This window comes from Mesoplodon bidens (genome assembly GCF_964165515.1).
Source record: "Mesoplodon bidens genome assembly, chromosome: 11".
Taxonomy (NCBI): Eukaryota; Metazoa; Chordata; class Mammalia; order Artiodactyla; family Ziphiidae; genus Mesoplodon; species Mesoplodon bidens.
The window spans coordinates 84791684-84817659 of NC_138167.1; the positions used below are offsets into that span (position 1 = coordinate 84791684).

The 25976-nt window shown below is 40.7% G+C and overlaps 2 protein-coding genes across 3 annotated transcripts in view; one reads left to right on the top strand and one right to left on the bottom strand.

Moving 5' to 3' along the window:
* UBE2N (ubiquitin conjugating enzyme E2 N) overlaps positions 1–10788 on the top strand; it is a 42036-nt gene extending 31248 nt beyond the window's left edge. The window contains exon 4 of the mRNA XM_081247865.1: positions 328–10788. Coding sequence (XP_081103991.1) covers positions 328–368 — 41 coding nt within the window. The 3' untranslated portion in view covers positions 369–10788. The remainder of the gene's footprint in view (positions 1–327) is intronic.
* Positions 8323–25265, bottom strand: NUDT4 (nudix hydrolase 4). 2 transcript variants are annotated; one of them, XM_081247863.1, is made up of 5 exons: positions 24790–25265; positions 14175–14285; positions 13341–13385; positions 11441–11525; positions 8323–11148 (listed from the first exon to the last, which is right to left on the bottom strand). In XM_081247863.1, the coding sequence occupies exons 1-5, from the start codon at positions 24886–24888 to the stop codon at positions 10946–10948; spliced, it is 543 nt and encodes a 180-aa protein (XP_081103989.1). In that variant the 5' UTR covers positions 24889–25265; the 3' UTR covers positions 8323–10945. The 2 variants fall into 2 exon arrangements, with proteins under 2 accessions (XP_081103989.1, XP_081103988.1); XM_081247862.1 differs by having other exon boundaries at positions 11441–11528.
* Between the last annotated feature and the right edge of the window lie 711 nt (positions 25266–25976).

Below are 25976 nucleotides of genomic sequence, written 5' to 3' on the forward strand. Positions count from 1 at the left end.
GAAGTCAGTAAGCTTCTTGCTACAGATTTTAACATAATTAATGAGGAGCATTATATGTCTAGAAATGAAGGAGACAAAAGAAGACAGCTCTTTTCATCCTGTTGAATTTTGTAGAACTTTAAAATTCTATTGTAGTGTTTTGGTAATTAGACATACAGACAATCTTTCTGCCCTGATCCGGATTATAGAAAATGGCATGAATTTAAGGGATTACAGCATGCTGTTTCCATAATTAACTTAATACTGTTTGTTTACTTTTTATAGAGTTTGGAAAGGAACATATTGAAGTAAGTAAAGTAATAATTGCGTGCTTGTTTTTGTCTACAGCTAGAGCATGGACTAGGCTATATGCCATGAATAATATTTAAATCGATCCGATCATCAATTGTGCATCACTTCTCCTGTTCTGCCAAGACTTCTTCCTTTTTTGTTTGCATTTAATGGACACAGTCTTAGAAACATTACAGAATAAAAGCCCAGACATCTTCAGTCCTTTGGTGATTAAATGCACATTAGCAAATCTATGTCTTGTCCTGATTCACTGTTGTAAAGCATGAGCAGAGGCTAGAAGTGTCATCTGGATTGTTGCGAAATGTTTAAAAGCAGTGGCCCTTCTCTGCTTTTATTCATTTCCCCATCATGGTTTGAGTGTAAAGCACTGTGAATGAAGGTAGTTGTCAGGGTTAGCTGCAGGGGTGTGGGTGTTTTTCTTTGTTATTATTATTTTTTTTGGTGGGGGGGGAAGGTAGTTTTATTTTAATTTTATGGGCTCCTTCCCCCTTTTTATGGTGATCTAATTGCATTGGTTAAAAGCAGCTAACCAGTTCTTTAGAATATGCTCTCTAGCCAAGTCTAACTTTATTTAGACACTGTAGATGGACAAGCTTGATTGTTTGAACCAAAATGGGAACATTAAACAAACATCACAGCCCTCACTAATAACATTGTGACTTTGCTGTCAAGTGTAGAATCCTCCCTTCAAGAAAAAGCTTGTGACCATTTTGTATGGCTTGTCTGGAAACTTCTGTATATCTTATGTTTTAGTAAAATATTTTTTGTTATTCTACTTTGCCTTTGTACAGTTTATTTTACTGTGTTTATTTCATTTTTCCCAATGTGACAATCGTATTTAAAAATTAAAACTGATGGAACATTCTCTTTTGGTCTTCAACGTCTGACAAATTGAATGGCGAGAGGTAGATTTTCCCCGTTTCTTTTCACTAATGCAAAATTTGTGTTAAGATATATCACTGAATGGAGTATTTATAAGCTGGCCCTGAGCATGCCTAAAGCATCAGTATGTGACATTTTTTACCTCCTAGAAATTTGAAATAAATGTGTTTGTGTTGTCTGATTAGTTAGATGATCATTGGTGTCTTGCCACAATGTTTGAAAATTACTGTAGAGGAGAGTCACAGCACAGCCACACTCATGACTGGCTTTATGTGGGACTTTCACATGTGCCACATTTGTGTCTGGCATTTGCATTATGACCTTGCTCTTAGTTCTTGTCTCGGAACTTCATGTGTGGCCACTGGTGTGTGTTATTAGGAAACACCAATCTGATAATCACTTGGGGTTTGCTCAGGCCATTTATGAGTCTTTCTTACAGACCTGCTGAGCAAATCTCAAGCAGCCAGCTTGCATAAGTGTCATCAGAAAGATTTCTCCTTTAGAGGGCATCATATCCTCAATTAATGATTCTTACTGTCATCCCTCTAATATTTGCTACGGGAGCTCCTTTTATTCTTTAATTTGATAATCAACTCTTTTTTCTGCATTGACAGAGTTCCTCCCCCACAAAACTGTTCTTTCCCACCCTTCCATATCTAATTCCTGATTCTTGTTATTTTTAAGACATAAATGTAGTCAGTCATAAGTATGTAAATGTTAACCTGTGGGTTGGAACCTTTGTCTCTTGCAGTTTAAGGTAATGGATATTGTAGCCCATCTGAATTTCCACCCCCCCTCTTATTCTCGTAACTTCTGGAGTTTTTTCAGAATGTGGTGTATTTTATTGTGCTCCTATGTAAGATGAAGAATTATCTATTAAAATTACATTTTCAACATACAAAAGTTTTTGATGACTGGTAACTGGTATCCTTCCAAATAAATGCATTGCTTGGAAACAAATGCTAGTTTAATTCAGAATAAAATTGTTCATAACCCTAATATTGTAAATTTAAAGACTTAACAGCAGTTGTCATTTATAACAATTCTTGAGCTGTTTAGAAGTTGTCTTGCCACTGAGGAAACTGAATCTCATTCTGGGGCCAAAATGAGTGAACACTTCAAGCAGTTAAATAGAGATCAGCTTTATTTATTGCAGATGGCACTGCTCATGATGATAGCTAGTATTACATAGTGATTTATAAGTTATAAAATTCCAGATTTAAATGTTGCTCTACAAAAATGTATCTAAAATAGGCCTCTGATATCTACTGAGTTTTTGAGTTATAGAAATACAGAAATGAAATAATTCAGTTTTCATTTCAAATACATGAATTCCTAATTTCATGGCATCATGGTTTTTTCCTTTGTAATTTTGATAAGAGTCCCCATTGTTTTGGTAATACTTCCTTTCTCAACCAGTGAGATGAAACAAGAACCAGTGTGTTGAGCTTTCTTAGGATTTAAGGGGCTCTGGAAGAGTCCAAGATAAGAGTTCGAAAACTGAGAGCTACATCTGGCTTTGGGGCCTATTTTCCTTGGCCCACACAGTGTGGTTGGTTAAAACATTTTGAATTCAGTGCCAACATTTAAAAGAATCAGGAGACTCACATGAAAGTCTAGAATTCTGGTAACTTGAATGATCTGAAGTTCTGGCAGCAGCAGACATGACCTGCCTTATGTAGGGTACCTTCTGGGAGGAGCTGAGTAGCAGCTCATTCTTCTCTTAATTCAGTGACTCTCCAGCTGGTGAGAGTCCTCTCCCGGCCCACCTGCTCCTTTATGTAGTTCTTTTCGCTTGTAAGCCTTTGACTTTGTAACTACTAAGCTTATGGACACAGTTATTCGTCAAGTAAAAGTGCCTCATATGTGCTTAACACTGTACTACTTGTTGGGGATAATTAGGTGTATGAGACTGGCATGGGACGTTCCTTTGTGGACCTTCTAATCTAATGGGGGAGGGGGCATGAACAAAGAGCAGTTTCCACTCTGATGGAGAAGGGAAGTAAGCACTTGGGAGGGGCCGCTCTTCTGGATTCAACACCTCCAGGCTGGGGAACAGCATGTGCAAAGCCCTGGGAGAGGAAAAGAATCTGAATATATTGATAAGTGCTTCTTGAAAGTCAACTCTGCCCATTCAGAAGCTTTTCTGAAATCCTGAGGTATTAATAGGAGCTTTGTTTTTCATGTGATTTTTAAATTTTGTTGTCTCCTTTGCTGTGATTTGCTTCCAAGACTAGTTAGTCTTGGTCCTCTCAGAGGCTGTCTAATGAGATCTCAGATTTCAAATTATGTAGAACTTAAACCCTGTTCTACACCAAGAACACACTTTTAATACAGTTTCAGAGCATTTAAAAATAGATCAATACACAAAAGCCATAGGTGCTATGGTCTAGCACTATTAAAGGAGAGTGTGGCGGGGAAATCTGGTATCCTTTAAGACATAAACACAGTTTTAGCTAAATGGAGCTAAATGGTATCATGGGAATGATAGGAATCGGCTTTATTTTTCTATTTGATGGTTCAGGAATGTTTTGGCTATTTACTCTAGCCACATCAACTTTTTGTTAGTTGCAGTAGCAAAGGTTTAAAAATACAGCCTTACCTACAAAAGGTGGGAAAAAAAATGCCATGATTATAGGGCAGCTAATTCAACAGTCTATTTTAAACAAATGTAATATTTCATTGGAATAATGTATTTTGGGGCTGGGGGCAACATTTCATTTAGCTATTTAGCATGCTGCTTAGTTTAAGAAATATCAGGGGTTTATTTTTAAATGATCACAAAAGCAAAATATGTTGACTGTAATAACTTGAAATATTAAGAATAAAAATCTACTCCACCATCCAGACTGGTGATACTTTGTTTCCTTGACCAAATCCCCCACCCCCTGAGTTAATTTCCATTTTTATCATTGAGGTTGGAAATTGGGAGGATTTGTTCCAAGAGTTGGCTTTGCTACAGCTTTATGTTACAAATTGGACAAGTTCCCATTGGCTGCAAAACTGGGAATTGGACTAAAGTTTTTCCTGTTAAGTATGGAACTCAACATGAAGAGTCTGGGTCCTCCCTTCTCCCTGCAATTTCACCTTTGCTACCCTTTAGCTGATCTCATTTCATATGTGCCAGTTGGCATAGCATTTCGAAAGCGTATGAATGCAGACTTGCTAACCAAGCTGAGCCGCTGTGGACTTGATGTAGTTGTTTCTGGTTGGTTGGAGAAGCATATGGTAATTGTCTGAATATTTAGACCTTCCTTGTCTCGTAGCAGAGCAACAACTGAAATCCCATGATCTTGTAGAAGTACATTTTATGGTGCTCATTAAGGAGCTTTAACATTGCTCTGCTAAGCATTTTTACCTATGGGACAAAAGAAGTTTTAGAAATTATGAAAGATTTGATAACTCAGGTTCCTATCATGTGGAATAACTAGCACATTTCCATTTTACATATTCCTGATCCATATTCACCCACTATGTGACTCCTTTTGAAATAGTTCATGATCTAGATTAGTAAATCCCAATAACTCGTTTCATTATAACCTAGCAAGTTTACAGAGTATTCTGGCTTAGGTTCAACAGTAGACTACTCAAGAAGACTTACTCAGACCTGTCAAAAGCAGGTCAGACACGATATGTTGGTTACACTAAATTTGAACTTGGTGCTGTTTTCCTTATGTTTTGGCAGGAAGCATTAGGACTGTGAGTAACCAAAGGAGTAGGGCCAAATTCTTGTAATCCGTGTTTTTTCATTTTGAAACGGTAAATACTTTGGGCTCTGCAGGCCATGAGTCTGTCTCGATTACTGAACTTTGTCAGTGTGGTGAGAAAGCATCCATAGACAATTTTAAACAAATGGGCATGCTGTACTCTTCTCTAACAAAACTTTAATTTTCACATGTCACAAGGTTTTTTTTTTTTCCAACCATGAGAAGTGTAAAAAACATTCCAAGTTTGTGAATTATACAAAAAACAGGCTGGGGACTCCATTTGTTCTGTAGGCTGAGTTAACCCCTACCTCCTTGGCAGTGATTGATTATTCCACTGCTCTTGTGTTAGAACCGAGGGAGATGTGTCTCTCCTCCCCCTTTTAAAAAGTGATACGGGGCTTCCTTGGTGGCACAGTGGTTGAGAATCTACCTGCTAATGCAGGGGACACGGGTTCGAGCCCTGGTCTGGGAAGATCCCACATGCCGTGGAGCAGCTGGGCCCGTGAGCCACAACTGCTGAGGCTGCGCATCTGGAGCCTGTGCTCCGCAACAAGAAAGGCCACGAAAATGAGTTGCCCCCGCTTGCCACAACTAGAGAAAGCCCTCGCACAGAAATGAAGACCCAACACAGCCATAAATAAATAGATAGATAGATAGATAAATAAAAAATAATAGCCAAGCATTTGAAGCCCTTAAAAAAAGTGATACGTTACTGTTACTCCAATAACGGAAAAGATTTGTGATGCAGATGTCCTTTTTCTGCTTTGATAGTAATATATTTTGATAAGTTATATACAGATTGGGCACTTATAAAACCCAGTTTTTTCATTTGAGATTATTGAACATTTTCACCTTGAAAATTTCTCAGAACGTTCACTTAAAAACTATACAGGATTTTATTTTTTTGGCTGCGCCTCTTGGCATGCAGGATCTTAGTTCCCCAACCAGGGATCGAACCCGTGCCCCCTGAAGTGGAAGTGCAGAATCTTAGCCACTGGACTGCTAGGGAAGTCCCTATACAGGATTTTTAAAGAAAATATGAAATCTGTACAGGCTCCTTTAGAAAATGTGACCTTAACAGGTAATGCTGTATTGTTTTTCAATTAGCACTATTGAAAGGACCTCCATCTGTGGCAGCACATTTCTTTGGTAGCTGTGTAGTGTTTATCAAGTAGACGACCATAATTTAACCCCCTAGTTTGTGCATTTAAATTGATGCCAGTTTTATAAATAATGCAATACACATCTTTGACCATATTTTGATTTTGCAACTTGTTGAAGTATTTTTGTTGACTAGATTCCCAGAAGTGGAATTGGTGAAAGGGTTATATGCATTTAAAATTTTGATAGTTACTACTACTGTTGCTCTCAAAAAGGCCATACCAGTTTACTCTGCATCCTTAACCTGAATGCCATTTTTATGTCTGTATAATATTCCATTATATGGATATATTATTAGTTAACCATTACCCCTTTGGGCCTGGGCATTTTATTTCCATGTCTCGCCACTTTGGTTGCCTAATCTTGGTAGGTACATCTGTGTCCACGTTCCTGGAGATTAGATTCCTAGTGTAGTAACTTGATTAAAATGTATTTTATTTCTTGATACACAGTAATGGCCAAGTATTTTTTATTTCACTAATTTGACTAAGGAATGAATTTGAGTAAAAATTGAGAAAAGCTGTTAAGAATAATGATGCTATTATAATGTCTGGCACTGGTGTTTAATAGAACCAGGAAATGGGATGTCCAGAGGGTAGTATTCCACATATTGGGAAGAGTAACTTTTGGGATCATAATTAGTTGAAATCGCATCAAAGTAGAGGAATTTAAGACTAGCTTTTGGGGACTTCCCTGGTGGCGCAGTGGTTAAGAATCCGCCTGCCAACTCAGGGGACACAGGTTCGACCCCTGGTCCAGGAAGATCCCACATGCAGTGCAACTAAGCCCACGCGCCTAGAGCCTGGCTCACAAGAGAAGCCACCGCAGTGAGAAGCCCGTGCACTGCAATGAAGAGTAGCTTCTGCCTGCCGCAACTAGAGAAAGCCCGTGCACGGCAACAAAGACCCAACACAACCAAAAATAAATAAATTTATTAAAAAAAAAAAAAGCTAGTTTCAGAGTAAATTAGGGTCTTTTGACATAATGCAATGCCAAGATGGCCCTTAGGAACCTTCTCATCTTACTGCTAGGATTTAGCCAATGGCACTAGTCAGGAAGGTATTAAAAATAAGGAAAGTAGCACCAGGGATGAGATCACTTTTCAACCTTTGTTCTACAATTCCATATAAAATTTATGTATAAAAGTATTTGATGGGGATCACATTTTTATATAAAATTTTGCTTTTGAAGATGGTACCTGTGTCTTAAAAAAATAGATCTAACACCTTGAAAGGAATTTTCTGATGTATAAATAACTTAATTACCACTCATCTCTACTTCACTAGAATATAAGATCCTTGAGGGTACAAACTTGTTCTGTTCTGTAGCTCTAATGCTAGGCATAAAGCAGATGCTGACTACTGTGCAGCTAATGGTAAACAGTTACATTAAGAATTTATGAAACAATGTACTGGATGGAAACTTCGAGACAATCAGCTACACAGCAACGTTCCAGCTGTCACAAATCCATTACAATATGCTTTAATAAACTCAACTAGTGCTTAGTCTGTGTAAGAGACATGTAGAGAATTCTTGTATTCCAACGTGAAGACATTAGAAAATGCCAAGTTTTCTCTTTTCCTCCAATTTAACAATCCTAATAAAAAACCAAATGAGATTTGAGTAGAACTTTTATGTGAGGATTCTAAAGCTCATCTTAGGTAAATAATATTTTGGGTACATATAATGGCCTCACCAGTCACCCTTTTAAAACAGAGCTGTAATAATTAATATGGGGACTTCCCAGGTGGTCCAGTGGTTAAGACTCCACGCTCCCAATGCAGGGGGCCCGGGTTTGATGCCTGATCAGGGAACTAGAGCCCGCGTCCAAGAACTGAAGATCCTGTAGGTGGCAACAAAGATACTGAGTACCGCAACTAAGACCCAGCGCAACCAAAATAAATATTAAAAAAAAAATAATGTGATGGTAGTGTAGAAAGTGTCTGCAACATATTACAGCAAAATACAGAATAAGCCAAGAGCCCTTGAAAATTGTTAAAATAATTATAACACAAACCCCATTAGGAAAGGGGACTAGCAATAAATAAGACAACCACAGTGGCATGACTGGTGTCCAGTAAGATGGAAAACATACATTAGGAGAGTAATGGCAACACCTTACTGGTGAGCTGTTCCTTTTAACTCAGTTCCACTAGTAAGGATCATAAAAGGGAAGTGTATAAATGAACTACTAAGAGATAATTATATGGCCACCCATGGGAAAACAGTAAAGTTGTTACTGTGGAATGCCAGACAAGTTTTCACTTGGACAGTGTTAAGATATGTTAAAAAAAAATTCATTCCCATTTTTTATTTGATGTTTCCAAATATAAAAAAAGTCAAGATTCTTACACCAATTATCTCAAATGAGACCATGCAAAGCAATTTAAAGTGTATACAACAATCATTCCCCCTTCAGTTTTGCTGCTTTATACAACTGTGTGATCAACAGAAAATTGAATGGCATGTGCCTGGTTGGAAAATTTCACCGGTTTACAAAAAAACAAACGAACGAACAAAAACCCAACAACAAACATGCAAGATAGTTGCTACTTTGTGTCTGTGAATCAATTTACAAAGTTTTTAAAATTTAGGAGCCACACGGAACTGAAAATTTTAGCTGCCCAATTTTATCCAACTACCCCACAGAAAGCACAAATGACAGTCCCAACACTGTAAACTTTGAAGAGTTGAGATAGTAGACACTATTTGTTATCTATAGTAGATTCAACTGTTGAGTCTGCAAATGTAGGCTTTTTTCTCTTAACAGAAATAAATCTCCTTAGGGCCTTTCCCCTAATTTTGCTAGGCTGGGTTCCAAAAGAATAGCGAAGAACCCTTCAGGTGAAATTTAAAGTGTGACGACTGAAATATTCTGATGCATTATACAAATTTTTGCTAGTTGCGTAGTAAAGACAGGTGGTTTGCTAAATGGCACTGAAGAAAACCTAACCCAGTGGCACTACTTAGTCCAAATGTTTCTGACCAAAGAAAATTATACAACAATATTTATAGGCTCACTTTTAAGAAATGGCTGACATTAATACTGTACATATTTTACATGTCAAATACATAGTCCAAGGGTTTATAAAATAAGTTCATGCATTATTACTTCTAATAATATCATATACAAGATACCCAGCCCTCCCCCCAACCCCCAGTACTTCTGACATTTCAGGTGGACACAGTCTTATATACAAAAACAATCCAGTTTCTCTGCTGTGTTAAGTATATAATTTAAAGAAACTTCAGAGATCACTGAGAAAAAAACTCTTAGTCCATTGAAGATTGATACAAAGTGTCAATCTGTGGGATTTAAAATGTTTCCTTTTAAAAAAACACCCAGAATACATAAACTCTGTACAAAGAAAAATATAAAAATTCTGGATGATCATGTTTGATCACACTACATAATTTAGAATGAAATATCATTGGTTAAAAGTTTTTCTACTTCACTCATTCCTTTGACAGCATTAATTTGTGAACTAATATTTATATTTAGTTCAGCTGCATTTATGGCACAAGATCTCATTTTCAAAACAGTGGCACCAATTTCCCTTAAGTGTAACAGCACTCTATTTTTAGCAGCAATTATATTTTTAAAGGTTAACAATTTATAGAACAAATTTATAACTATGCTTATTTTCTACTTTATATTCCACCAGTTACAATTATTTACAAGAAGCTAACAAATGTCTACATATGGAATCATCTTTCACTTGCCCCACCTCATTTCTGACTTGGTCAGGGAAGTACAGGTGTTTCAGACAAGGTATTTATGTGTTTTAGATGGGATTCTTGGATTTAAATGAATATAAAGACAAGTGTAAGACAAAGTAATTCTTAATTCAGGTATGTTCCAGTGCCCCAATATTTAGTTATATGATAAATAGTACCTACTAACCAGCTGTAAAAGATGAGATGTTCTAAGGTGCCTTAACAATCTAGGTCTGTAACAGCTGAACAAGAAGGCCATTTACTCAATTGTGATGCAGTCAGCACTGACTGGCATTTAAGGTGGTAACCAGCAAGTTTAACTGAAGAGATGTCACTAAATTAAAAAACTGGAAATATGTTTTTAAAAGCAATTTACATTGAGGGAAATATGGTTCTCATGTATTCTGTGTAAAGAGAGATTATGGATGAAAGGAATTGGCAATGGAGCACGCTAACTCAAATTCCATGAATACAGTTTTTGTGATGTTACGTACTACATGCATTTTGCTTACTGTACCCGCCTAACAATCACCAGCTCTACAGAGTTAAACTTTGTGTTAAAGGACTATTGAGTTTTAGGGGAATTGGCCATATCAGGTAGTTAGGGACATAATACCGGTTGTGAAAACTGAGACAAATGAGTTGACAAATTCCTGAAAACAGGGCCATATAGAAATAGTCCAAATCTGGAATCTATGAATCAAAATTGTGATCCTATGAAACAAGTTTTTGGGTTGATGGACTGCTTTAATATCAAGAATTACTGTCGTAAATTCCCACAACAGAAGGATTTGTTGAATATGTTAATATTGTGAATGAGAAACAATTTAAGGGAAAAATATACCCACGAATAAGCTGAACTGACAAAAACCACAGACTGACATCAAATGGACAAAAAACTGAAAAAAAAAAATGCTGTGAAAATGCCAACCAAAATAATAAGGTGGGTGAGCTGGGGGCACAGTTAAGGCATCTAAAAAAAATTCCACATGGCTTTGGCTTATTAAAATATTTTACACTATTTTTTTTTTTAAAGATTTGAAAGCATCTGAAAAACATGCAGATTGTTTGAAAATCCTGCATGGCAAATTCAGACAGTTTGCAAGCGTCATTCAGATGTTTGCCAAGGATAATAAAGCCTCTGCCCACGAGACTGCACATGGTGGAAGAGGTCCTTCCAATTCTCTCTATCTTACACTAGACGGCAGCCCAGAGGTCTGTGCAGCAGTTACAAACAGGGTGTTACTATCTGGAAGGGAAGGGACTGTGGAATTTCCATTGGTTGGAGAACAACCCAGCTTTAGTTTTTCCAGGTACTCGGCATGTACAGGCTTATGACACTGGAGAACTTTGATGGCATCTTCTACTTTGAACCACTCTCTCTTTCTTCCTAAAAAACAGTATGAAATTGGTTACTAAAAATAAAAAATAATGAGGTCAATTTAAAAAAGCTATACGCTATTAACAATGCCCCCTCAACTGTCTCCACAAATAATGACTATGTTTTTGGGAATGGCTTAGACAACAATATATTGGGGAACAATTTTAAGATAATTCAAATTTGGAGATGTATATTGATCTTCTCTAAAAAGTAACCCCAAATAATTTAGGGTGAAAACTGAATACACATATGTAGTATTTGAATTAAGAGAATTCAGGTAGCAAAAGGAAAGGGAATTTACCTATATTAACAGAATCTTCCCAGTCTTCTAATATTTCAGTGACAGTAAGAACATAAACATACGTTCTGTGCTTTCGGTCCTGGTTCTGCTTGAATATAAAAGAAAAGCATGTTAATCTACAAGACCTAGCCATATACACATTTTCGAGTGAAAAATTCAGTGTGGCATACATTAGCATAGTCTATTTGCCAACATAGGCAAGTATACTCAGTCATATAACCCAGCATAAAAGTGAGTTTATATGAGACAAAACATTTAAAATGGTGAAATTAGCTCCCAATACTAAACTTTTAGCACTTTGATTTCTGTCCATTAGACAATTTTCATAAAGAAAATCTGAAGATTGGAATGGAATCTATATTAAAAGAACTGCATTCCTGTCATCTTTATCCTAGGTCCTATTCCTGTGGGCTAATCCCAACAGTCTTTTGTGACAATGGAAACTGCTTCCTTTAGGACCTCTGTAGAAGAGCAAATAGCCCCAGCTCCTTTAGAACATGCCTCTCAGAGGGTCACAAGATGCATACAGAGCACAGCCCTATTAACCTAGACCAGGGCCTCTCAACCTTGACCATCTACTTCATCACCCAGGATGAAAATTTTTTTTCAGAGACACTGATTCAGTGAGTCTGAGAGGAGGCCTAAGTATTTAAAAGCTTCCAGGTGAACTATGCACAGCAAAGGTTGAGAATAATAGGATAGTATAGAATAATAGGATAGTCCATTTCTGGAATGTTATATTGATATTTTAATCCTATATGCCCAAACTCAATTTTTAACCATATTAAAACTGCTGCCTAGCCTTGTCTCTAGGTTCAAAATTAAACCCAAGTTGGCCTTAAGATGAAGGGGCTCATCTTCATCTTGATTAAAGTTAGCCTTGTTTGCTATAGTCTAAGACTTTAGATAATTGACCTATTTTTTTCCTACCACAAATCACCTGAGTAATCCACTCATTCAGTGTCTTATGTCTTTGAGAATGAAAGAAAACCCGCAATGTGTTTTCCAGTTTAACCAGGAGATGGTGCTATTTAACTGGGTAAAGCAAGTGCTGAATTCTGCAAAATTTTGAATAGTACCTTAAGAACTTTATTCTTAACAATTACTGTATTCTGGAAGTCATCAATTCTATCAAGTGCTGTACAATCAGAATTTTTTCTGAATCCCTGTAAAAGGCTTAACATTAAAATCTGTAGGGACTGTATTTACATAGTCCTACCAGCAGGACTAAGCTAACACTTAAATAGTATCTTGGGGGAAAAAAAAGTCACAATGTGTCTGATATACCATGTACCTAGGTCTGAATTTTGGATGAAAATATATTTGAGAACAGCTTGGGTCTCATTTCTCCCCACCTTCCATAGAGTACCTGTCACTTCCAAATTTCCTCTCCACAAATTCCATTCTGACTTCAGTCATAACAAATTATGCAAGAAAATTCTACGTTTCCAGTATCTAGTCTGTGTATCTGAGTTATGCATCCTCATGGTGTCCTTTCAGGATAAAGTCATTATGTATATCACCCAATGTTACACGCTGAAGGCAAAGGGTACATTTCAAGACAGTATCCATGAGAGACCTAAGCCCTTAGGTGATATTGAGGATATATCACCTCCTAAAAAGTCTATACCTAAACTGTATACAGTGAACCAAGAGGTAAGTCTGCCATATCAGCCCCACTGTACTGTCATATAAAACAAATTATCACTGTAATAATGCTGTATGAAATTAATGGTATATGAAAGTTAAGCAGCTTTTACTTCCCTCCCTCCTAATCCTTATGACTTGCTTGCCTACTGATAGTTTTAGATGAATGTCTAGTTCAGGCTGCTGGCCTGTTAGGAAGGAAGAAGTCATTAATTCTATCATCAGCAAGATGAGGATTACTTTTGTAACTCACCTCAAATATGCCCAGGAGTCTGCCCAATTTTCCTTTGACTCCAGCCTATTAAAAAAAGATGAAATGTAAAATTTTTACCTCTACATAACAAAATTTATATGCAAGTTATTTTCTTTCTATGTGTTACACTTCCACTGCACAGTCCTGTTCCTTTTACCTAGTACTGTGACACTGGAACTTCACTGTGTGCCCCATTCAAACCCATACTGCAAAGTAACAAACTGGCACATGCTGTCTCCTAGAGGACGCTCATCCCTTAAGACCCGTCTCTAGGAAACCTTTCCAATTATGCATCAACACCCAATGAGAGCCTTACCGTTCACTTCTCATTTATGCCCTAAATGCTGTTCAAGTTTTTATGGCACTTGATCTATGCTGTTTTGCCCCTGAGTAAAGCAAGTTCTATCTCTCATCAGGTGTGAGAAGACAGGCAGGCCAAGTGTGCTTCTGTGCACGTGTGCCCCCTTATTTTACTGAACTTTAAGAAAAAGCCAGTAAAATAAAAGCAACTGGCTTTTTTATTCATTTGAAAAGGAATTGTAGCATATGAGGAACGTCTCTGTGCATTTTTGCTCAGTTAATACAAATCTTGCCCTGGGGCAAGGCCATCATGTTATATGTTGATCACCAATCAGACTTACTGTCTATTTTTACCAGGTAGGAAAAAAAATCTGCTTAGCAAAGCACTAGCTGTAGTCACATGCTTTAAAATGTTGAATTAGACAACCAAACAGCACCTGTGGGATCTGCCTGTCTTCTTGCCTTCTCCCCGGTGTACACAGCAAAGTGCCTTGTTTGTGAATCTCACCCAGAACGTGCTACTCTTCATCTTACCTCTTCATAAACCTCCCTCACGGCAGCACCACCAGGCTCCTCCTCAGGCTCCATTCCTCCTCCTGGGACAATCCATTGATCTGGGTACCGACTGCTGCTCACCAACAGCACCTGCAAGATCGACCATAATTGTAAACTCCAGCCCCAGAAGCACTATGGACATTCACATTCATTTTCCCATGCAACAACAGCAGAGGTGGGCAATTTCAACAGAAACTGTATGACCCACAAAGCCTAAAACACGGTTTGGCCTTTACAAGAAACTCGGCAAATCTGGGTCAAGAACAGCATTAAGATTGAAACGTGCACAAACAAACAAAAACAAACACTCTATTATCACAGAGTAGTATCCTATTAGTTCACTTTTTAATGGTATCTGAAACAGGAAATATATATTAATCCTATAAGTGAAAATTTGTGTGCTAGGTTGGGTTGGAGTTCACCGAAGTTGGGGGTGGGGTGGGGAAAGGCTATGATAAATAACCAAATAATGTTCATGAAGGTAACATCTTGACCAACTTGAACAAAAATGTCTGCAAAATTACCTTAGTATATTGCCTTCAAGTAAATGCAAAGAATTCTCACCAGAAATTAAGCAACTGAGAGCAAAGCTTGATCCCTGATGCGGGTTCTGGTTTTCTGACACTGTGCCAGCTGTCTGCCCGGCTTCCTCCCTACCGCCAGAGGAACGGAAGGCCCTCAGGAGTTCACAGCCAGCCCAGAATTCACCTATTTGAGTAAGTTGCCAGAACTCAACCTTCCCCAAATGGAAAGTTCCCGGCTGACAGCAGTAGTTTAGCAAGTCCCACCTTTTCCCCAAACCTCTAAAACAGGGTTGGAAGATGAGGGAACACCTGTTCAGGTGCACAACCCCCCTCAACTTGAAAAAAAAGCAGCACACCTTTGCCTACGGACACACCATCACCACAGAGCAGTGGATCAACTAATGCTCCAGTGATCTGAGCTCCATTTCTCTCATTCTTGATCTGGATAGGACTCTACTGCTCCTACCAGCATCACTCCTCCAAGTATATAACTAGCAGAACAGTGCCAAGTCCAGAGAAAGCACCATAAATTAACACAACAGTTGATATAGCCTTAGCTAAAGTACTAATGGCTGACACTGAGGGAACCACCAAGTCCAAATACAGCAATTTTGGTAAAGTAAAATGTAAGACAGCCTTAAATTTGAGCTTAAGTATTAGCAAATAGGGCTTATGTATCAAAATTAGAAACTAAAGAGCCAGAGTAAACAAATCTAGCAAGAACTAGAAAGCACAGGTTTCAACTGGAAGATGTTTATAACTCTACTAATCATAAACAAGATGTGTTTCATTTCTTGATGCACATGGTGATGGGTACCAGTGTCGTCCTCTGTAAAAAGAAGTAACTATCCTTTCAAGACTGTTGAGTGTTAGTATTAAATACCTTAGATCCTAGACTAAATACGCACTGTTGGCCATTACTAGCTCTTCTGATTTCCCACCAATTGAGTTGAATTAGCCTATCAAGACAAGCTTGTTGGGACGTCCCTGGTGGCGCAGTGGTTAAGAATCCACTTGCCAATGCAAGGGACACGGGTTCGATCCCAGTCCGGGAAGATCCCACATACCGCGGAACAACTAAGCCCGTGTGCCACAGATACTGAGCCTGCGCTCTAGAGGCCGCGAGCCATAACTACTGGGCCTGCAAACCACAGCTACTGAAGCCCGTGCGCCTAGAGCCCGTGCTCGGCAACAAGAGAAGCCACCGCAATGAGAAGCCTGCGCACTGCAACAAAGAGTAACTCCTGCCCTCCACAACTAGAGAAAGCCTGAGCGCCACAAAGACCCAACCCAGCAAAAAATAAATTAATTAAAAAAAAAAAAGATAAGCTTGCTCCCCAAATTTTGCCAGTTGTACTTGTTTTTATAATTACTGAGAGTTAATGACAAATGACAGCAAGAAGGAATTATCAAAAAAGGGTCTGCAAAGATTCATTAAAAATGTGTTATTGGGCTTCCCTGGTGGCGCAGTGGTTGAGAGTCCGCCTGCTGATGCAGGGGACACGGGTTCGTGCCCCGGTCCGGGAAGATCCCACATGCTGCAGAGCGGCTGGGCCCGTGAGCCACGGCCGCTGAGCCTGCACGTCCAGAGCCTGTGCTCCGCAACGGGAGAGGCCACAACAGTGAGAGGCCCGCGTACCGCAAAAAAAAAAAAAAAAAAAAAAAAAAAAAAAAAAGTGTTATTAAAAATTGTTATCAGGGACTTCCCTGGTGATGCAGTGGTTAAGAATCTGCCTGCTAGTGCAGGGGACACGGGTTCGAGCCCTGGTCCAGGAAGATCCCACATGCCGTGGAGCAAGTAAGTCTGTGAGCAACAACTACTGAGCCTGCGTGCCACAACTACTGAAGCCTGCGAGCCACAACTATTGAGCCCACAAGCCACAACCACTGAGCCCGCGTGCTACAACTACTGATTCAGCCTGCACACCTAGAGCCCATGCTCCGCAAGAGAAGCTACCGCAATGAGAAGCCCGCACACAGCACGCAGAGTAGCCCTCGCTTGCTGAAACTAGAGAAAGCCCGCATGCAGCAATGAAGACCCAACACAGCCAAAAATAAATAATAAAAATAAATAAAATTTTAAAATTGCTATCAAATTAAGTATGGATGAGATACTAAAAAAAGACTAAAAGAAGGAAATTTTTAAAATCCAGAAAGTTAAAATTCTACTCTGTACAAAGTGAACTGCAAATCAGATTTCACCTTTGTATTTTATTCAAAAACGAGACTTGCCAAGAATCTATGGTATTCAAAGACTTTGACTCTATTATCAAGACTGGCAAATGAATGTAAGTTTTTAAGTTAAAACAAAAATGTTTAAGGTACCGAAGTGTTATATTTTTACATCAAGGGAAAAGTAAATGGTAACCATCAGTCCTGACCACAGAGTTGGAAGCCTCTTTTCCTGGTTACTAGGTGTGAGTTAGGGATAATCTGGTTTCTATTATCTGAACAAAATTCTTACTACACAATGCTATGCTCTCTAAGCAACCCCCTTGATTACCTTCATAATGGAACAGGACAATGCAGGTGGCTAGCCACCAGAAAAGTACATCTTCATTTAGTAAATAGGGAGTTTCAAAACCATCAATATTTATAATGTTTGAGTTCTGAAAAAATGAAATTCAGTGTCATATATCTAGGTCAATGACCATTATGTTCCTATTTGACCAAGACAGTCTTTAAGAACTAAATTACATAAGGTTAATAATGTTGAAAAACAATTAGTACAGTCTGTGCCTGTTTTTGAACTAACACTTAAGCTTCCGATTTAAAACCAAATCTTTATCTATCTACAGGATATCACTATCATATGACTAAGCTTCTCTTCCAAATGATTTAGCTGAAATCAAGAACTTATGATGCTGCAAGAGTCTCTTGACATTCCAAAGTGATGAAATTTGATTAAACCATTAACTTCAAATGTATCTTTTCAAAAAATGGTCAATTTAAAATGAGTAATACCTAAGGTATACCATCTAAATGTTTAGATGCTCAGCATCTAAACAACTAACTTAAGAGATCTGATAACGAGCCTTTGGTGATGGTACAGATTTGGAAACCAGTATGTTATTAAGTACTTGCCTACTGGTCCTGAGTACTTTATTTGGAGTTCAAATGAGGTCAAGGCTACATGGGGGGTGGGGGGGGAAGGAAGATGGTGATTAAGAAAGAGGCAAGAACTGAGGGATATACTCCATAGACAAGAATAAACAGAATTATGGCAGAGGTCTGCCAGGGTAGCAGAAACAAGGACAATTAAAACCCCTTCTACACACTGGAAGAATCGAAACCTATAGAACCATATCACAAAGCATTATTATTCAATACCTCCCTCTCACCCCCTGCAAAGCCATCTAAACATTCTATAACATCCCCAATGTACTAGATCTATAATGTAGCTTTAGCATGCTAACTAATGCTCTAAGAATGGTGTTACTAAAAACAAACAAAAACTTCTAGAGAAAAGGGTTCTCAGACTACCCACTTTCATCTACACTTTGTCTCAAAATAATGCTTATCACAATTTTTAAATTCTATGGTTGCATTAACCTTTACAAACTTCTCCTTTCTTCCCTCAGACTACCAAAAAGAATCCATAATTTTACAGGCTCCAAAATCCTAGGTTGACTCTTAGACGTCTGTGATGCAAAATCTGCGAGAAAGTGGTGAAATTTGCTGGAGGTTAAAACAATCTACACTGTAAGGAAGTGAGAAAGAGTGAAGGGAGTGGGGATAAGGTGTAAAAGACAAAAGGAATGAGCGTACAGAGCAGTTGCTATGAAGTAAGTCTACTGATATTTGCCACTAAACATATATATGGATATGAATATATTTATACTTATATATTACCGTTATTTATTAAGGAAATGACCAATGCTTAAAAAGAAAAAAAAAGAACGGCATTACTGAAGTAACAAAAGATAGGTTACAAAAGCTTATTCAGTAAGAAGATACATCAACAGCTGACAGATCCACACATGGTCATTCACAGGTTTTAAATTCCCTTTCAACTACTTTTCTAGGCATATAAGATTTTATGCATCCAACAAGTTGACAGTCTGTCACCACATTAGTGACAAGATGACAAAGATGAAAGTAGACATTTTAACCTTCCAGATGAGCCAGAGCTGAGACCAAAGGAAAGATTTATAAAAAGGAGGCTAGTCCACCCACCAAGTTGCCGTGTTGGACTTGAATCACACTCAAACCCCAAAGCCAATGGCATTAGAGTGGTGAAAAGTGAAGACACTTCTTCCCCTGATTCAACCTGACCACCTTCATATCAGCAGTCCTCCTCCTATACTATCAGACCTTACCCCTCTTCATGTACTGGGCAATTATCAGAATAAAACACTATTCCCCTGGCATTGTTGAGTAGTCATTTCTCACATTTGTCTTTTTCTTAGATACCTAATGTTTTAAGATTTGGAACAGGGCTTCCCTGGTGGCGCAGTGGTTGAGAATCTGCCTGCTAATGCAGGGGACACAGGTTCGAGCCCTGGTCGGGGAGGATCCCACATGCCGCAGAGCAACTGGGCCCGTGAGCCGCAACTACTGAGCCTGCGCGTCTGGAGCCTGTGCTCCGCAACAAGAGAGGCCGCCATAGTGAGAGGCCCGCGCACCGCGATGAAGAGTGGCCCCCGCTTGCCACAACTAGAGAAAGCCCTCGCACAGAAACGAAGACCCAACACAGCAAATAACTAACTAACTAAATAAATAAATAAGCTCCTACCCCCAACATCTAAAAAAAAAAAAAAAAAAAAGAATAACAGCTGATATTATTAAAAAAAAAAAAAAGATTTGGAACAGAAGTATTCCTCACTTTTAGTAGCAACAGTATAGTGATAGTGGTCCACTTGGAACCAATCCTGAGTCTTGCTGGACAAAGCTTTGTCTGTGAATTGGAATGACCTATAATATAGATTCTATACCCTATATTGCCCAAGTCCTCCTCACTGGGGATGTGTAAAAGTGTGTAAACTAGAAAACGCTGTTCAACGTCTATATAATGCAGTCATGCCCTCAGAGGCTGGAGGTACATGGGGTTGTTAGCTCCCTACATCAAGGGGCCCCAAATTGCCCTTCGTGTTTCAGCTTTTACCCTCAGGACCGCCCTGGGTCGTGGCCTGTTGCCACGAACAACTAGTCACTACAAACTACTGCTGCTTTCCTAGAAAAAACGGAGCTATCCAGAGAAGCCCTCAAGTGATGCCTAAATCTAAGGATGAAGAAGTTTATTTTGTGAATTGTAGCTATTTAGAAGCTGTTTTGGGGTTGTTGTTCTTTCTTCCCACATTAGCATGAATAAGGATCGCATGAATGGTTAAAACTAGCTCTACCGTACTTAACTGTTTCACAGGCAGTTAGCCAAAATTAGGCCCGCAGCATATTAGGAACACCTACTACACACATACACGTTTTAAAAGATAGTAAGTTACAACGATAGTTATTATATCCACTAACCACTACCAACTGCTATTACTAAGTAAACTAGTACTACTTTTTTGGACTATAGAGGCAGAGTGCTATAAGAAGATCAGAAATAACAGCACATTGTGTTGAAAATGTGTTTAACCCAAATTAGATTCTATGGATTGGTAGATAATGGTAAGTTGGGTTGACCATGACTTTTTCTCCTAGCATGTTAATGTTTTGAAGTGATGAGGTAAACTTTTACAAAATTAGAGAAAGCCTTGGCGATAAACCAAAATCACAAGAATAAAACCAGATGCGAATCGTACAGAAGTGCCTTCCCTTGAAGGAAGTGGCTGGCTGAGTAGGCGAAGTAGCACTTCTCTAGGTCTGGGAGAGTTGAAGGCACAGATGAAGAGGGCTGGTGACATTTCCCTGGATTTAGAAAAGGCTACCTTTGGATAGTTAATTCTGATGAAAGTGGTTTCCATTTGAAGTATCTTCAAGGACTTAAATCTCTGAGGAAGTAAGAGTCCCAGAATATATGTCTGAAAAGGACTGTTGATCCTAGGGGTTAAAATGCTAGTAGAGAGAAGTATTAATATGAGTTTTTGTTTATGAGAACTCTGGTTTTAGAGTTCCGTAGGTCTTGAGACTCTACTCTTCCCAGCAAGTCTTAGTTTTAGTGCATGATTTTGTAGAATGCAGCCCCTGGCTCAGGGAGCTTAAAAGTTAACTGGGGGCTTCCCTGGTGGAGCAGTGGTTGAGAGTCTGCCTGCCGATGCAGGGGACACGGGTTCGTGCCCTGGTCCGGGAAGATCCCACATCCCGCGGAGCGGCTGGGCCCGTGAGCCATGGCCGCTGAGCCTGCGCGTCCGGAGCCTGTGCTCCGCAACGGGAGAGGCCATAACAGTGAGAGGCCCGCGTACCGCAAAAAAAAAAAAAAAAAAGTTAATTGGAACAAAAAGTCCAAATGGAAGTTCTTAAGACTCTTTGTCTATGTTTCCCACTTGCAGCTGTGCCTGGATTCCACCCAGGATCAAGTCATTTCTATTTCTCTCTTTAGAATTCTAGCCTATTTTGCTGCCAGATCATCCTCAAACTTGAATACATCTAAAATCAAAATATTCCTTGTCCAAAAGTAAGAGTTCCTTTCTTGTCTAGCAACTCCTTAACCTTACATTTAAGGTGCTCTTTGTTTTTCAGCCGTTATTTGTTCTATGCTATCCTAAGCTGCAGCTTAACTAGACCACAGCCCCAAGTCTTGCTCTGTTTGTGACGCTTGGTTCTTCCTTTCCCACTCACTGAAATCCAACTCCAAATGACTCACGTTGAATCTTAACCCTGGAGTACCTGATGGTACTTTTAACCTTATTTTATTTCCTTTTTATCAGTTATTTGTCTAACCTCCTGCTGTAGAGCACGTCCTTACGAGGTGACACTTTTCATCTTTGCATCAAATATGTTCAATGGAATCCATTTCGGGTTACCTTTTGTGAATGGATTGTTCACTTTCACTGCACAAGCAGAGTATCCCAGCTACTCTATGGAACACTTACTTGTTGCCTTGACTGGAAGCCCAACTGTCAAAAGTAAGGGTGGTTCCCTAGAGAAATAACTAGCTGGAGAGAGGATCAAGTGAACATGAGATTTAGAAAAAAAGGGGCTCAAAATAATCTGCCAGCTTCTGTGACCTCGAGACAAGTTACTTCTGCTGCCTAATTTCTTCCTATACAAATGCTAATACTTATTATTTAGCTCACAGGGCAGAAAGAGATACAATGGGAAAATACATAAAACCACACCCCAAAGAATAAACACCCCTGCTGTTAGAACATCTTTCCTTCCTACAATAACCTATTCTAAAGTAAGGTCTATCAGTGGTTGAGAGTCCGCCTGCTGATGCAGGGGACACGGATTCCTGCCCCGGTCCGGGAAGATCCCACATGCTGCGGAGCGGGCTGGGCCCGTGAGCCATGGCCGCTGAGCCTGCGCGTCCGGAGCCTGTGCTCCGCAACGGGAGAGGCCACAACAGTGAGAGGCCCGCGTACCGCGAGCGAAAGAAAGAAAGGAAGAAAGGAAGAAAGGAAGGAAGGAAGGAAGGAAGGAAGAAAGAAAGAAAGAAAGAAAGAAAGAAAGAAAGAAAGAAAGAAAGAAAGAAAGAAAGAAAGAAATTAAGAAAGAAAAATAAAAAAAAGTAAGGTCTACTGAGAACCCCTTCAGTACTGAGAGCCAGACTAGAACACTGCATAGCTTTTGAGGGTCAAACGGCAATTACTATTTTATTTCAACTTACATTCTATAAACACAACTACAGAAATGAAGATCTTGAAGATCTAAACCAGACATTAAAGTTGGCTGTGCATTATTTAGAGAATTCCAGAGTCTTCCCTCAGAGCATATTCTCTAACAAACCGATTCACTTGGTTTCACAACCTCCAGGTTGTCAAAGTTTTATGCAATGAACTTATCTACTAAATTCTCCAAATCTTGCTCTTTACTTCATTTTATAATGGCACTGGTCTCTCGAGTTGACCAGAGGCTAGGAATTTAGCATTTATTACAGTAGAAACAATTTCAAAGCACAAAAACAACTCATTTATTTGCTAAGGTTAACTTCTGAAGCTCTCCGCAGACTGTGCTTTACCATTCACACAATACAGATCATTTCAATTTCCTCCCATTTCCCATATCTTCCCTTGGGAACTTTTGTTTTTACAAAGCCTGAATTCCAAGTTCACGTTATGGCAAGACTTCAAAGTCACTACTTTCGAAGTCTTCCAAGCTCAGTCTCACAAAATCTCACTCATTCAAGCAAATCTCGTGTGCCCAGTCGCTAGGGGCTGAGCCCTGTGCTAAGAGCCCAGCATCAGGAGTGGGACCCGATGCTGAATTCCGACTCGACCACTTCCTAATTACGTCATTTTGGGCAAAGTGCTTATGCTCTGCAACTGTCTCCTCACCTAGAAACCTGCACTAAGAGGATTAAATGTAACAAACTTAAAGGTCTTCAGGCAGTGCCCAGCACCTAGTAAGCACCCAACTAAGAAAATAATTACACAATACGGAGCCAATCAGGTAAGACTCTTGACCTATCTTGATCACTTCTGGCTACTGTATTATTTTATATTCAAAGTTTGCTTTGTCCTAACATGGTCCTTCCCTCAAGGACCTTCTAATCTTTTTAACAGAATGCACTTAAAGCTTGTTGACTTTGTAAATGCTAAAAACCTTTCCCTCTCTACTTTCTGGCTCTCCTAAATAGGCCCAGTTCAAAGACACCAATTTCCCTTGAAAACTCCTTTGGAATTTAAGTTTAACCACTTAGAGACCCCCAACTGAGCACCGGATCAGCACTAAAGGGCTTGGTTTCTTTTCAAAAAATAAAGGCAGGACAAGAGTTTGAAGAGCACCATTCTGAGGCACTTTGATCTTTGTTAGCATAGTAAGAACAACTAAGCCACTGAGAGTACGCTATGTCATACTCACCCTAACTACAGGGACTGGCAATAAGGAAGCCATTAAATTCCCGTCTCCAGCTTTACCCTGTAATTTTATCGGACATAATTGGTTATGGAAGTAGAACTCAGAATGTTAATGCTTTCCCTGTCTAACCATTTTAGAAGTGGCAATGCTAAAAGATTTTCATTGGCTACCAATCGACTATTATTGCTCTATGGAAATTTAAAGCAGTGAACCATTTTTAAATTAAATAAATGTAACAAATAAATAAAAACTGTTCTCCAGGAAAACCTCAACGGCCTCACTATCAACCCAATGCTGATGGGTGAATTACAGAAGACTGACTGCTGCTTCCTCTTAGAACAAGACTGCCTCTCTCCAGACGTCAAGCCAAACATAGCAAAGAAGCTCTGATAAATATGCAGAGTGCTAGAGATTACTGTCTGAAAATGGCAACTTTGCCCAACTCTAGTCCATCTTCTCCCTTCTGGTGTGACTCCACATTTTTCACTACCCATCATTCTATAGCCAGAAAACTTTCCAAGAGTAGGCCTTGTTTAAAAAAAAAATCAAGTATAAATATGCCAAGTGCTTGTAAGTTAAAGGATCCACTTGAAAGTGGAAATGACAGAACTAGATCGAATGAGTTTTTATTTTAAAGCACGGGGACTGGATATTCCATAATCATGCCTTCATTTATCTGAAACCGCAAACTGCTGTAACGGGAGGAAAATGTAACAGAGGCAGAAGGGCTTGGGCTGCAACACTCACGCCATTGCTACCCTCCCTGTTACAACTCAAGGTTTCATCTCGCTTCACGCTCAGTTCGCAGGTTAAAGTGGTAACTCCCCCTAGGCGGGACCTAGACGGCCCGGGACCTTTCCGGGGGCCAGGAGGTGTCTCGGCCTCCGGTCCTAACCACGACCCAGTGGGAGAGCATAGGGCTGGGCGAGCCCCTTTGTTTCCACAATCAACCCAGAGAAAGGAAGGAAGGAGGGAGGGAGGGCGGGAGAGAAGGAAGGAGTGGGCTAATCCCTTCCAGTCCTGGGGCCAGATGGAGGGTCGGCTGGGAAGGGGATGCAGAAAGGGAAGGGCAAGGGCAAGGACTCTCGTACTCCGGCCAGCACGAACACCCACCCCAACCCCGCCCCGGCGCCCCCGAGGAGGGCACCGAGCGCGCCGACCGCCCTCACCTCGTCCTCCTGCTCGCTCCGGAAGCACAGGCACGCAGCCCGCTTCTTGAAGCCCTCGCGGTCATAGGTCCGCGTCTGGTTGGGCTTGAACTTCATCATAGAGGCGGGCTCTTGCTGCCGCTGCTGCTCCGGCCGCCGCCGCGGGGGCCTGGCCGCCGCCACCCAGCCGGGGAGTGGGGGCGAGGGCGAGTCGGGGAGCAAGAAGGCGAGGCGGCGGCGCGGGGAAGGGCAGCGAGGCCGGGTCAGTCCCGGAGCCGGCGGCCGTTCCGACGCGGTGCAGGGCGCGAGCGCCGGTCACTGGAGCCCGGGTGCCGGGGAGGAAGCGCCGCCTCTTCCCGGGCGTCCGCCGCTCTCCATGGAGCCCGCCGCCCGCTCCCCTCCGCTCTCTCCTGCTGCTGCAGCCGCCGCCACCGCCGCCGCCGCCGCCGCCGCCGGAGAAAGACCGAGGCTCGAGGACCGCGCCACGAGGAGACAGCGGCAGGAACTGCGCCGACTGGGCAGCAGCACCGCGGCAGCTTCGCACCGCCCCCTCCGCCGTATTTAAGGGGACCGCGCACGCCCCGCCCCCAGGCGCACCGCCCTGCGCGCGCCTCCGCGCCTGCGTGCCGAGACGGCTGCGGCGGGGGAGGGGCGGCGGGGGAGGGGCGGCGGGGACGGGGCTTCGGCCTTCAGGCTGCTGGATTTCGGCGGGGCCGGAGGGTTAGAGCTCCAGTTCGGCGTGGGAGGACCGGGCTCCAAAATGCCAGCGAAGGGACAGACAGAAGCAAAGACCCTTACCTCCCTATTTATAAATCCCGTTATTTTCCCCGTGAGGGTCTTAAATAGCCTCTCCGCGAGAGGGGTTCTAACCACATAACTCCTCAGAAAAGTCGCTCCCTGGTCAGAAAATGCCTGGCGGCGTCGCCGCGATGGCAGTCTCCGCAGTGACTGTGTACACGTCCAGAGAGCGTCTGTCAAGTGCGGGGACAGAAGAGAGTGGAGGCCTGGAAAGGTGAAGACGTTGGTTAAGAGGTTTTACTGTTTTTGTTTTGCAGGGGAAGGGAGACGGCAGAGTTCCTTTTTGTTTTTCAGTCTTTGGTTGGGGATAGCGTCGCTTGTATTCTCTCAAGAGTCAACTCAAGCTTAAACGTTTGTTTAAAGCCCTGGATAACGTCTCTCACTTTGTCCCACCCACCAGAATGCATTCA